Below are 14,919 nucleotides of genomic sequence, written 5' to 3'. Positions count from 1 at the left end.
TAGGTGTGTTTAACATCCTAAACCTTACTGGAGCCAGACAAAATAGATGACTGGTTGTCGTTACTTGTCATCCTTGCGCTTAAAGAGACAGTATATAAAACCTACAACAGTCCTCTTCAGCTGAACAATAACTCAAGTTTCCATCACTGTCTTGCTACACGAAAACTATGCTTAGTGCTCATGCACACTTCTAGAAAGGAGGTGCTTAACCTCAGTCAGTGTTCTACCATGGGAAAGTGACAGAGTGGAACAGGGCACCACCCAAAAGAATTTGTGGTAGAGACAAACAGAGACACTGGCAAATAAAATTCCCTTCACTTGTTGCTTGAGCAATCATCTTCAAAACATACAATCTTAACAGTCAAGAAAAGGCAGTACACTGAAGACAATGGCAAAACTTCCATCGACTTCAGTGGAATCAGGTTTTAAACTCAAGGCTGTATTAGGAAAAGGAGTTTGTTGAGTTATAACAACAATACAGTTATCAATCATTTTAATAGCTTTGTAGTTTCAGATTTTGCATCTCAGTTTCTTATTCTTCAAATGAAGCATGCAAGTTCACTTTTTTGGTGATAATTTTTATTAGCTTTAAGTATTTTGGGGTGATTTATGCTTGTTGATAATATAACACTAATTTTGAGGGAATATAACAGTGTATGTAACTTTGTAGTTCCTCACATCTTTAATATGTTGCTTTATTTTCTGTAAGGTGATGAGTTAACTCATGGTAAAAATATGTCCTTGAAATTCCATTACAGCAACATAGAGTGAGTGTTGTAGTTCATCTGCACAGTTTTGGGCAGGCAGATAGAGAAAAGGCCATGAATAGGAACTCAGCAAAGTCTTGTGCAAAGAGTCAAACTTCATGACGGGCAGTTCCATGGACCATGGCTGTTACTGAAGCCCAAGGGCTGTAGTAGTGGCTGCAGAAGTGTCCCTTTTCCTACTCACTGGATTGGAGGAAGAAGAATTCCATTCCCACAGTCCTCACACAGCTTATTTTGTTAAGGGGAGGATAGAAGGAACTTGTAGAATTGTGTAGGCTAATGTATTTTTTTTTCCCCAAGAGAAATTTGCTGAGTAGGTTGTTCAGGACAGTGGCTCACAGCCACTAATGTGTGTACCAGCAAAGGTAATGCAGGCTTTAATAAAAAATTCTCTAGTCTGTGTGAAACCCTCAATCCAGGAATGTGCCATTGCTGCCCACAAATGTGCTAGGCCCCAATGCTTTGTCAATGCCAACCTCTCATTCATTTGTGTATATCCTAATTTTTAGTGGAGACAGAGCTACTCCAAATCAGTCTTATGTAAAATGTGAGTTTGTAGCAGTCCAAGCTCCACTGTGGGTAAATTGTGGACAACTGAATTGGAAAACAGTAGGCATTGCTGATATATATGTACCTAAAAAAGCTCATAACCTCTAGTTTAGGGTTAGCATGGAATTTTTTACTATTTTAAAAATGTAATTAGTTTATACTACATTATGATGCACCTTTTCCCCCCATCTTACTGATTTATATTTTTTTATGTCAATGGATGTTAGAAACTAGCAGGAAAACACATTATGTAGCACTCCATAAAACACAAAGAGCAACCTGAACACTTCAAGACTTTATAAAGAAAATCTTGTGTAGTTTAAGTTGTCTTAGTCGTTTTTTCCTGATAAGAATTATACATACTGTGTATAGGCAAGGCACGGTGGAACATAAGTACTAGTAGCGAAAAACTCATCATAGATAGCCCATTTGCTTCTTCAATGTAGTGTTTTTTATGCCTAGATGTCTGTTCTAAACAAACTTTGTGGGTATGTCTCATCCACCTTGTAATCTAACCAGTTTTCCTCTTTTTTTTTTTTTTGTTTGCAGATAATAGTGATTTTATTTTTTGTTTGTTTGGCATTCTAGCATTTTGACATACTACTTATACCGCTAAAGTATCGTCAGTGATAGAAAAAGAGGTTATGTTTTTGTTTGTACAGCTGTGGAATTCTTTTCTTCTGTAACAATGTATATATTGCATAACACTCAGTATTGTTAAGTTTAAAATGTAGAAAATGCCAGAATTAGACCAAAAGGGTGCTCCAAGTTGGACACACAGTTTATCAATAAACACAGCAAAGAATCCTGTGGCACCTTATAGACTAACAGATGTTTTGCAGCATGAGCTTTCGTGGGTGAATACCCACTTCTTCAGATGCAAGCATCCGAAGAAGTGGGTATTCACGCATCCGAAGAAGTGGGTATTCACCCACGAAAGCTCATGCTGCAAAACATCTGTTAGTCTATAAGGTGCCACAGGATTCTTTGCTGCTTCTACAGAACCAGACTAACACGGCTACCCCTCTGATACTCAATAAACACAGTTCTTATTTCAAACCTTAGAGTGTCTCACTCATTAAGTTGTAGCAGTAATGTACATCCAGCAGGAAAACGTATCTTTGATGTACCAGCAAGCTTTATATGGAATAAATTTTACTTGGTCATTTCCCCTCATTCCAAAAAATATTTGCATATAATTTACAGCAGGGCCGGCTCCAGGCTTTTTGCCACCCCAAGCAGCAAAAAGAAAAAAGAAGAAAGAAAAAAAAAAAGCTGTGATCGCAATCTGCAGCTCTACCACTGCCGCTTCAGTCTTCGGCAGCAATTCAACAGTTGGTCCTTCGCTCCGAGAGGGAGTGAGGGACCCGCCGCCGAAGACCCAGATGTGCCGCCACTCGTGGTTGGCCACTCCAAGCAGCTGCTTGCTGGGCTGGTGCCTGGAGCCAGCCCTGATTTACAGTAAAATTAGTCTTAAAAGCCGTTGGAAGTCTTTGAAGAAAGATGAAACAGAACTGATATGTTTGAGATGATTTGGAAATATACATTGCCTAGAAAGAGGTGGTCTCTCTTGGATGGACTTCTCTATGTTGTTCTTAGAATGCTGTATTTAAGTGAGGGGGTTGATTCCCTCACTTAGTAACAAACAAGGAAAATTCAAGCAAAATATTAGAACTTTTTTCGATAGAGCACTTTTCACTTTGGTATTGCATTGCAGGAGGTTTCTAAGATTGCATAGGCTTTTGAGGTATCACCAATACCTAAGTATAATGGAAATGTTAAGAATTGAGTTTCAGCCTGGATTTCCTTACCTTTATTCCTGGGTGTCACAACTTGATTACTTCTCTGTCAGATTGTTTGGTTTGTGGGTTGAATTTTTTTTTTTTTTTATGTACAGCACAGCAATTTATTCAACTGAAGTTCTGGGTCAGAGGAACTTGTTTAACCATGGGCTAACAGTTTTAAAGGTAGCGTGTGCCTGATCTTAAAACAACAAAAGAGAGAAGTGTATTGAAACTGTTAATAACCGTTGAGGAAAACAACGGGAAAATTATCTTAATTCTTCCCTTAATAACGTGTGTTAACCGAGAAATATTCTCAGATACAATTTTCTGAAAATAGATTATATTGTGTTTACATATAAAATGACTTCCTTTCATTTCAAGTGATAATTATACCAAATTTCTAATGAAAGCTATTGTGAAGGTCAAGTGGATCTCTACTTGATTTCTAGCCGCTCTTCAGTTACTAATAAATATGTGCAGTATACAACAGACTTGTGACATTTTAAACAATGGACAGATACTGTGCATTCTTGAGTCCTGTAAACGTCCCTAACATTTCATTCCCAATCTGCTTTTAAGGAGAGATTGACCATTTTTATATCATGTCTAATTCTTTGTTGTTTTTATCACTCATGTTTTCCACCACATCCGAGGACAATGTTTGTTTGTTTTTTGAACCTCTGACTTCAAATTAATGAGACTGTCTTATTGACAGCTTCAGGGTTAATTTAAAGTATCCATTTGCACTAGATATTTTATGTTCATTGTTGTAAATGTTGCACATTTCAAGTAGTGATTCTCAAATGTAGTCCAGCAAGCCACTTCTGCCACAGTTGTAAAGCATCTAGTCTTTCTTTAGGCAGTAACCCTTGTCTTGTTATGCTTGATGCTTCCTGCTAGTCCAGAACTCTTCGGATTTCAAGAAGTTTTTTTTTTAAAACAACTAATCTTTAAAAGGAAAAAAAAGGGGGGGAAATCTCCACCTTTCAGCACCCTAAATTGCTACTTTGTCTTTATTTTGGGGGTATTTGGTGTAAATTCAACAATGTTCAACATTGGAGCTATAATAAACACACAGAAGGATGTAATCAAACCACAAAGTGAGAGATTAGTTCAATAGTTGGCTATGGGTGATGAGATGCAATTCAGTGCAAATGGATATAAAATCCTACGCCCATGGAGAGCACACTGACATTGCAGAAGCAAAATGGGGCTCAGCAGTCATTGCATTATGGCAGGATTGTTTCATCTTGTCTCTAATACTGTCTAGTATTACTTTTTTCAGGTAACTAAGCAGGAAGATCTTCACCATTAGACAAGAGGCCATAACAAGGGGAAATTTGCAAACCAGTGATGAAGTGTTCCTGAGTACGTATAATTCTCCCCCACCCCAATAAAATCAGTAAATATCAGGTTGGATTATAGAGCAATATCAATTAAATGAGAATATAATCTTAATTTTTGTGCTATTTTGTTGTTTGTTTTAACACTGAGATGGTTATATTTGCATAATCTTCCTTAACACAAACTTACAGCTTTACTAAGAGCGCCCAAGACCAGTATGAAAAGTTGTCCAACATGCATAACAACATGACCAAGTTATATGAGAATTTGGGAGAGTACTTTACCTTTGATCCCAAAGCAACAACTATAGAGGAATTTTTTGGTGATCTAAGCAACTTCCGAACTATGTTCTTGGTAAGTAAAGACTGACAAAACAGTGATACAACATTATTGTTTTTTGCTTCAAACTTTTCAGTGTTGTTTTTTCCCCAAGTGCTCATTGATATAATAGACTGAGTTTTGATCATATAACAGAGAATGACAGATTAATTGACAGTTTAGAAACAGATTACATTATTTTCTCATTGAGAGCTATTGATTTGCAGGCCTCTGTTCCAACCTGTTCCATTTGGCTTTGATTCTTATTTAGGTATGCATATAAAATGTTATTTTCCCTATTTAAAAACAAACTGAGAAAAAATACCACACATTTAACAAATGCGCAAAAAACTACATGAAATCAGGCAGGTCCATGTTTGAAAAATATTAAATAAAAAACCTGCATGGTTGTCACTGGTGATGCCAACATTTGCATCATTCTGAAATCTAGAGACAAAGCTTTTTGGTAGAATATTGCAGTTTAGGAGGCAAAAAGCTAGAAACCTTCAAAATAAGCTTTATATCTCTGATAAATGGAATCCTCCAAAGCTCCTTTGGGTCCTAAATTCTATAATTCTAGCCAACCGATGTGTCTGACTTGTTTTTTTATTATAATTTATTTATTTATTTATTTTATTTTCAAAATAACATGTACGTAGGGAATCCAGTAGGGAAAAGAGATGGCCAGAACATCACACTGTGTCTCCAGGGAATAGTCAAATTGCCTTGACTTATCAATACTACTTAGCCATTTACCACACAGCTGTAGAATGCAGGTCCATATAGACCCATATTGCCAGAAACAAGCTTTAATTCATTAACTATCAGGATTTTCAGTATAGTGGATGCAAACTGCTCTTAAAGCATAACTTTAGTACATAAACTTAATTTTTTTAAAACTTTAACTACAGCACAATTTAATTATTTGTAATACAGTTAAAATTGTTCATTTTCCTAAGTCATTTATGCAATGCTGTTATAATAGGAAGTTACTGCTAGTAAATCAGTATAAAGATTGGTCACGAACAACAGCAAGTATAATGAGATATATCCATGCATCTATTTTTCCTGAAATCCCATGATAAAATTTTGAAATGTGGCATCTTAAAGTTGGGCACCTGAAATAAGTAATTCTCCCCAAATAATACAGTAGCTAGAGGAAGTATCTGATCCGGAGATTGTATTCAGATTAACAAGATTAAGCATTATGGCCAAAATCTGTCCTCAGATGTGTGTATGTAACTCCCATGAAACTATATAGGACTTCACTGTATATTTGCTCTTGCATTTCCTAGAAGTCACATTACAGTGGGAAATCCCGTTTTTATTTTGTTTAAACCCTACTACTTAATCTTCCTTCAGACTTACTGGATATTTAGACATAAAATGTCTTTTTACTCTTCAGTGCTTAGCAGTGAATTTCTGGAAAATACATTAGTTTTACAAAAGCATGTGGCTTTCAAGGGGACTCTAGTGGGAAAAAGAAAAGTGTGATATTTGTATTTTCAGTTGGGAGAAGAAAGAACTAAAATAAGCTGTTCTAAACTCTGCCAAGAATAAAAATGTAAAAAAATGTGACCTTTCCCACTGAACTGAAAATAGAAAAAAAACCTATTATATAGCTTCACTAATCCAGGAGGAGCTGAAAATGTCCTTAATTCATGTCTAAATTGTGGTTCTTCTCTGAATAGTAATTCTGTAAGAATCTTATTTTGGAGTTCCATGTTTTTCTCACTGATATACATATCAAAGGTGTTCATTTTGCAAGAAAAAAGATCTCTCAAATACAGCCCCTATAAACTCCACCCGTGATCATAGAGTTGAGCTGGGGTCTTTCCTTCTCAGTCATCATTTCCAGTAATAAAGACTCAGCAGGCCTCAGACTTGTCCTTCAGTTATATTCATGCTATCTCACTTTTCAAATTATGAATCCTCCTGCCTCCTCCCGTGACACCTGTGGGAAACACATTTTCTTCAGTTGTTTTGCATGGATATAACTGATTTGATTATGTTGGTAATAAATGGAATAGAGTCCTCCAGCTCACTCCATCTTGACAAAACTGGCTGTAAAATGCTAATATGGTAAGAAGCAGTAATAAAAGGCACTTTTGCTCCTGAAATCAGCAGATCTGTCTGTGAATGTACCCATGTGCAGGCAGCAGATCTATTTAGTGTAAAGGTGCATTTTTACACATCCCTTTTTCAGAGTAGTGTGGCATTTTATAAAAAGAAATGACTGCAAAACTTATGTTCAGTTATTAATTTTATCCAGTACACTTTTTCTTTTCCTGTTTTGCCAGTGTACATTAACTTAACACCATTACTAATAATGTTGTATTTATTAATGAATAATTAAAATATAATATGTGTATTATATTATAACTACTGTAAACAAGCAAAAAAAAGTTAAATTTATATCTAAGGAAGGAGAGAGACTACATAACTCATAACAAAGGTGTAAAATGAGGGAAAGACCTTTTTTTTTTTTTTTTTTTTTTTTAGAAAGCCATAATGGGTGATCATTTCTGTGTGGAAGTCATTTTAAAAGGGAATAATGAAGAGCAAAGAGATAAAAATATCAACTGAAAATAAGTCTTTGTTTCATTCCAGTTAATGACAAAACTACCATTGACTTGATTCCAGGCTGAATTTCACCCTTAATGCCACATCCTCCATTCTCTGCTCACCCAAAACTCCCATTGATTCTAAATGCAGGATTTAGTTTACTTTACAACAGCATCTTGGATATTTTGTAGTTTTACCCACATAGGAAATATGTATTCTGTGTTGTAATTCAAATCAAAGTGCATATTATTTTTATTACAAATATCTGTACTGTAAAAATGATAAGAAATAGTATTTTTCAAATCACCTCATACAAGTAATATAGTGTAATCTTTGTCTTGAAAGTGCAACTTAAAAATGTAGATTTTTTTGTTACATAGCTCAAACACTCAAAAACAAAACTATGTCAAACTTCAGAGCCTACAAATCCATTCAGTCCTACTTCTTGTTCAGCCAGTTGCTAAGACAAACAAGTTTGTGTACATTTACAGGAGATAATGCTGCTCTCTTCTTATTTACAGTGTCACCAGAAAGTGAGAACAGGTATTCGCATGGCACTTTTGTAGCCAGCATTGCAAGATATTTATGTGCCAGATATGCTAAATATTTGTATGCCCCTTTCATGCTTCAGCCACCATTCCAGAGGACATGCTTCCATGCTGATGCCATTTTTATTAAAAAGGTGTTAATTAAATTTGTGACTGAACTCCTTGGGGGAGAATTGTATGTCTCCTACTCTGTTTTACCCCCATTTTGCCATCTATTTCATGTTATAGAAGTCTGATGATGACCCAGCACATTTTGTTCATTTCAAGAACACTTTCACTGCAGATTTCACAAAATGCAAAGAAGGTACTGTAGATGTGCGGACTCACCCTGCGGCGCCTCCTGCTGCTGACTTCTGGGAATTAGCTCGTTCCAGCTCTGGAGTGCCCTCTGCAGGCTGGTGATCCACCTGTCCTCTGGCCCCGTGTCCTTCCCAGGACCCCGGTGCCCCTTTCCCTGGGTGCTGCCCGCTGACAGGAACCCCTCAGTCTTAGGGTCTCCCTTCTCCCACCCACTGTTCTCACCTCACCTCAGTATAAGGCTACTGCCAGTCATCGTCTAGCCCCACGCCCTGGGGCAGGCTGCAGTATCAGCCTACTCATCACTGGCAAGGTTGGGTTTGGACCTGCTGCCTTGGCCTACCCCTGGGCTGCCCTCTGCAACCCCCAGTACCTGTTGGCCTTGTGCTAGGTCGCAGCCTGGGGCTTTCCAGGCTGGAGCTCCTCAGCTCCTCTGCCTTTCCCCAGCCCTGCTTCACTCAGGTACCCTGTGTCTAGCTCCCTGCAATCAGGCCCATCTCCCTCTACAAACAGAGAGCAACTCCTGTCTGCCCCTGGCTCCCAGCCTCTTTATACAGGCCAGCTGTGGCCTGATTGGGGCATGGCCCAGCTGCAGCCACTTCCCAATCAGCCCAGTTTAGCAGCTCCCAGCCACAACCTTCCCCCAGGGCTGTTTTAAGCCCGTCAGGGCAGGAGCAGGGTAACCACCCTGCTACAGGTACCAATATGAGATTTCTGAAGATAGCTACAGCACTCAGCCCAAGGTTTAAGAATCTGAAGTGCCGTCCAAAATCTGAGAGGGATGAGGTGTGCAACATGCTTTCAGAAATCTTAAAAAAGCAACACTCCATTGCAGAATCTACAGAACCCCAAAAAATAAATCAACCTTCTGCTTGGCATCTTATTCAGACAAAGAAAATGAACATGCATCGCTCTGCAGTGCTTTGGATTGTTATCGAACAGAACTCATCATCAGCATGGACGCATGTCCCCTGGAATGGTGGTTGAAGCATGAAGGGACATACGAATCTTTAGTGCATCTGGCATGTAAATATCTTGTGATGCTAGCTACAACGGTGCCATGGGAATGCCTGTTCTCACTTTCAGGTGACATTGCAAACAAGAAGCAGGCAGCATTATCTCCTGCAAATGTAAACAAACTTGTTTCTCTGTGCGATTGGCTGAACAAGAAATGGGACTGAGTGGATTTGCAGGATCTAAAATTTTACACTGCTTTATTTTTTAATGCAGATTTTTGTACATAATTCTACATTTGTAAGTTCAACTTTCATGATAAAGAGATTGCACTACAGTACTTGTATTAGGTGAATTGAAAAATATGATTTATTTTATTTTTTTTACAGTGCAAAGACTTGTAATCAAACATAAATATAAAGTGAGCAATGTACACTTTGTATTCTGTGATGTAATTGAAATAAATATATTTGAAAATGTAGAAAACATCCAGAAATATTTAAATGGTATTCTATTATTCTTTAACAGTGCGGTTAATTTTTTTTAATCACTTGACAACCACATTTATTTATTTATCCCAATTTCACTATAATTCTATGATTGACATTATATACATGTGTATAATTCACACATTTGCAAATGTTTCTCCTTCAATACAAAAAGTGGTAAAATAAAAACTGTGCAGACTATTTCAATCACTTACATTGGCAGTCATTTTATACTTGCTCTATATGCACTATGTTCCCTTCAAACATGATTCTGCCCTCAAATGTGTGCACACAAATCTTTGTGAGTATTTCTAAGGCTGTATTTGGCCTTAACAATTAACCATAAATGTAAACCTCACCTGTTACATAATTTAATTAAGTGTCCAGTGTAAACCAACAGTATTGTATTGGAATGCTAAAGTCAGGCTTTATGGATTTTCCTTTAATACAAATAATAAATAAAAACTAGCAATACCTACAGGCCAACCAAGAACAGGACATTTTGTGCTACACACCGCACAAACATGGAATAATAGACAATCCCTGCCCCAGTGAGCACTATTTTTTAAGGGAATTAGGCACCTAATGGGAGTTAGGTGCATAATTCTATGTAAAAATCTGGTTCTTTAAGGCTTGTCTACAAAGACATTTAGTCCGCAGCAAATTGGGATAAAGTTTCCATCTGGATGCTGTTGCTTTGCTTTCCTAAGTGTACCCTGCTTTGAAATGGGAGTAGATTGAAGTGTACTAAGGAACTTCAGCATGGGTCACAGGTCACTTGAAGGTTTAAACTAGTGTAAATGGTGGATTTTGTGTAACTTGAAATCTTTAAATCAGGATTTGAGGACTTCAGTAACTCAACCAGAAGTGACGGATCCAGAACAAGCGTGAGTGGGTGAGGTTCTGTGGCCTGCAATGTGAAGAAGGTCAGACTAGATGATTATGATAATCCCTTCTGACCTTAAAGTCTGAGTCTATGAATTGTTAGTGTGTGGCAGCAGAGTCCAGATTGACAGTTAGTGTGTAGCATGCTAAGGCAGGGTAGATTTACACCCCGATTTGTTTCAAACTGTGTATGTCTATGTAGACAAGCCCTAAGTCTAAAGAGAGAAGCGAGATGAAGATTAGGGAGGAAAGGATGTAACAGAAACAGAATGAACAGTGATAGTTAATTAACATCATGTTTCATGATTTTTTTGGGATGTGGGGCTTGGAGAGCTTGTTGTTTAAATCCTTTGGTAGGATTGTATTGGAAGAGAATTAGCTGAATGGAAAGAGAAAGAAAAAGAGAGGGGTCGTAAAAGGGAGAGAGGACAGGGCAAGTGAGAGAAGGCAAGGACATGAGCATGGAGGAGAGGTGGAGCAAGGCTTGAGGGTAAGAGCCTGGATGAAAGAGGGTTAGAGTAAACAGCCGATCTGCACAGGAGAGAGAATCACAGAAATACATGGCTGGAAGGGGCCTCAAGGTCATCTAGTCCATCCCCCAGGCTGAGGCAGGATTAAGAATACCTAAACCATCTCTGACCGGCATCTGTCTAACCTTTTCTTAAAAACCTGTAATGACGGGGATTTCACCACTCATTTGATATCCTGTTTTAATTCTTAACTGTTTTTATAGGTAGATTTTTTTCCTAATATCTACCCTAAATCTCCCTGGCTACAAACCTAGCTGATTTCTTCTTGTCCTACCCTCAGTGGGCATGGAAAACAATTGATCACCATCCTCTTTATAACAACATTTTACAAATTTGAAGTCTGTTACCATTCGCCTTCAGCTTTCTCCTGTAGACTAAACAGACCAAGTTCTTTCAACGTTTCCTTATGTGTAATGCTTTCTAAACTTATTTTGTTGTTGTTGTTCTTGGTTTCCTTTGGGTTCTTTCCAGGTTATTCACATCTTTCTTAAAGTGAAGAGTCTAAAACTGGGCACAGTACAACCTCTGAGGCTTCACTAGTGCCACATCGAGCAAAAAATTAGTCCTCGTCCCTTACATGCGACACTCCTGTTAATACACCTCAGAATGACGTTTGCTCCTTTTTGCAACAGCATAATGTTGTTGACTTGCATTCAATTTGTGATCCATTATAATACCTGGATCCTTTTCTGCCGGACTGCTGCCTAGGCAGTTATTCCCCATTTTGTAGTTATGCATTTGATTTGTCCTTCCTAAATTCAGTGGTTTGGCAACGGCCTTTATTGAATTTCATCTTCTTGATTTCTGACCAATTCTTCAATTTATCAAGATCATTTTGAATTGTAATCTTGTCCTCCAAAGTGCTTGTAACCTCTCCAAGCTTGGTGTCATCTCCTCTCCATTATTCAAGTTGTTATAATAACAGTCAGGGTCAAAACTGTACAAAGCAGTCTGATGATATCCATGTCAGACAACCCCGGCTTAAACTGTACACAGCACTCTGATGTCATCATCAGTGTCAAACTGCTTCTTCATATGCTCCTCCCAGCTCAGGTTTCTGGCTATCTCCTCTCTTCAGTTTCTTCCTTTCTTTCCTCAAGACCACATATGGGGAGTTAAAAGAAGTTGCTTCATGGATACTAGTGCCCCCAGAAAAGGGAGAAGGGTTCTCCAGACTACTGGATCTGCAAGGCACTTCAGTTTGTAGATATATTGCATAACATGTCCCTCTAGTGTTCTCTGTTTATTTAGAGATATGGATAGCTATATCTGTTCATAAACACTCAAAAATACATATATTTATTTGTAGATTTTGCTGCAGTGCGGCGGGAGGGCAGTGAATTGAGAATTTACTGCTGATAATAGCCCACCTTAACTGATTACTCTCATTAGTATGGCAACACCCATTTTTTTCATGTTCTCTGTGTATATATATCTTCCTACTGTATTTTCCACTGCATGCATCCGATGAAGTGGATTTTAGCCCACAAAAGCTTATGCTCAAATAAATTTATTAGTCTCTAAGGTGTCACAAGTACTCCTCTTTCTTTTTGCTTTAAATCAAAGTTTTTCCCAGACTCTTCTCAGATTAGAAGAGGGTAATAAACTGTTTATTTGCCTTGTGCCACTCTGCTCTTCCCTCTTCAAGCATCTCAATAAGAATACAGATTAAATACATGTGGCTATAATTTTTGTTAAACTATTTGAAACCTGAAAATTAACTTGTCACTCAGCAAATAAGTCCTCATGATCCAGCATACTATTGTAGGTCCTAGTGCCTACAGACCCAGCTGTGTCATCCCCCCCTCTTCCCAGTGCACACATGTGCACGCAGGCACATACACACACCAGTGGGGATATCCCCCTTGGGCCACAGCTGGAGAAGAGAAATGGGTGCTCTGAAGATAGTGCCCCATTTCTGTGCCCATTACTAAGACATGTCCCTTGAGGTGTTCACATCACTATATGTCCCCTCCAGTTATTCAGTTCAAGCCCAGATTTTTTTATTAGCAGCCTCCTGACATTACCAACTATCAGTGAACGTTCAGTGAATGTCCGCACCACCCAAAACCCTAGCCACCTGTCAAGAGGTCTGCAGAGATGTACTGAGGGAGACAAAAAGCTGTTCTTCTTCGAGTGCTGTCCCTGCGAGTGCTCCACTTTAGGTGTTTGTGCGCCCCAGTGCTTGTAATCAGAGATTTGTGGTAGCATGCATGGTCCCGTCTTGTGCTGCTTCAGGCGGTTAACTGGCAGTGTGTGACCAACACCCCCCACCCCAGTTCCTTCTCTACTGCCTTTGGCTTCAAGTCGGAGCACTTAGCAGTGCCTCGCTAGTTAGTTCTTCTAACCTATTTACTATCGTTATTTAGTTGGGATAGTTAGTGAATTAGTTTCTCTGTCCCCGTTGCCTTGTTTAAAAAAAATAAATAAATAAACAAAAGAAAGTATTTATTCTTCTTGCCAATCATGAAAGACAAGGCCATTCATATCCTTACAGACAACGTGGCTTGTATGTTTTACATAAACAGACAAAGGGGAGCATGGTCACGCTTCCTTTGCATGGAAGTCATGACACTCTGGCAATGATGCATCAGGCACAATATCCACATCACAGCATCATACCTACCTGGATGCCAGACCACCATGGCAGATACCCATAGCAGGCACTTTTCTCAGGATCATGAGTGAGAGCTCAACAACCACGTGCTTCAAGAGTGGGGGTTCCCAACAATAGTCCTCTGAAACCATGTGAAATACCAAATGCCTCAGGTTTTGCTCCAGGACAGGTCTCAGTACACATTTTCTAGACAACGCCTTTCTCATCAAGTGGAATGCTCCTCTCTTATATGCCTTCCCTCCTACCCTCCTCCTCGCTCAAGTGATTCACAAGATCAGACAGGACAGCCACAGTAATCCTAATAGCTCCTATGTGGTCTTGACAAATCTAGTATCCTTACCTTCTCCAGCTAGCAATGAGTCCACCATACATGCTCCAGCTTCTGCCTCATCTGCCATCCCAGAATGCAGGTCATGTCCTGCATCCGGATCCTCAAAGATTCCGCCAGAGAGCATGGCTCCTCCATGGCTCAAGGGATCTGAGATGACCTGCTCGGAAGATGTATCCCTGAGACTGCACGCCAAGTTTTTACCAAAAGTCGTCTCAGCCTTCCATCTGAACCAACCTATTCACCTACCAACATTCTATCCCAAGCCTCATAAGGATAGAAGGCAGTCCACACTTGGTACTCTCGATGTATGTCGGGCAATGACCTTTTACATAGACAGAACAAGACCATTTCGTAAATTAACCAAACCATTTGTTCCCATCACTGAACACTCCAAAGGGTGTATCCAAACATAGGCTCTCCAAGTGGATATCTGCTTGCATAAAACAATGCTGCCATCAATGTGACCGACAACCTCCTATGGGGATTCGCACACATTCCACCAGAGCCTTATCAACCTGCGTTGCTTTCCTTAACAACGTACCCATCACAGACATCTTTAAGGCTGCAACCTGGGCCTCAGCCCATATCTTTACACAGCATTATGCATTAGAGCAACAGGCAACATCTGATGCTTCTTTTGGACTCACTGTCTTCTGCCACAGCTTCAACTCCAAAGCCCCCTCCTTCCACCGGAGAGCACTTTTCTGAAGTCACCTAAAGTGGAGCACCCACAAGGACAGCACTCGAAGAAGATAAAGTTACTCACCTTGTGCAGTAACTGGGGTTCTTCGAGATGTGTCCCTCTGTGGGTGCTCCACTACCCTCCCTCCTTCCTTCTACTTCGGAGTTTATCGCTTAGTTTCTCCAATAGAGAAGGAACAGAGGTGGGGTTTGTCGCACAGCGCCAATTAACTGCCTGAAGCGGCATAAGACAGGGACTGC

At 39.2% G+C, this 14,919-nt stretch overlaps 1 protein-coding gene and 1 long non-coding RNA gene across 11 annotated transcripts in view; both read left to right on the top strand.

Moving 5' to 3' along the window:
- The window catches only part of LOC120371718, an 81,201-nt gene extending 76,750 nt beyond the window's left edge, over positions 1 to 4,451 (top strand). The window contains exon 4 of the long non-coding RNA XR_005584540.1: positions 4,386 to 4,451. This is a non-coding gene — a long non-coding RNA (uncharacterized LOC120371718). The remainder of the gene's footprint in view (positions 1 to 4,385) is intronic.
- Positions 1 to 14,919, top strand: part of DIAPH2 (diaphanous related formin 2) — an 827,558-nt gene that overhangs the window by 613,210 nt on the left and 199,429 nt on the right. For all 10 annotated transcript variants that reach the window (XM_039487835.1, XM_039487836.1, XM_039487834.1 and 7 more), the window contains one exon: positions 4,634 to 4,798. In XM_039487835.1, coding sequence (XP_039343769.1) covers positions 4,634 to 4,798 — 165 coding nt within the window. The remainder of the gene's footprint in view (positions 1 to 4,633; positions 4,799 to 14,919) is intronic.

The sequence above is a fragment of the Mauremys reevesii genome, linkage group 9 (assembly GCF_016161935.1).
Source record: "Mauremys reevesii isolate NIE-2019 linkage group 9, ASM1616193v1, whole genome shotgun sequence".
Taxonomy (NCBI): domain Eukaryota; kingdom Metazoa; phylum Chordata; order Testudines; family Geoemydidae; genus Mauremys; species Mauremys reevesii.
This window is presented reverse-complemented; position numbering and strand designations above follow the sequence as displayed.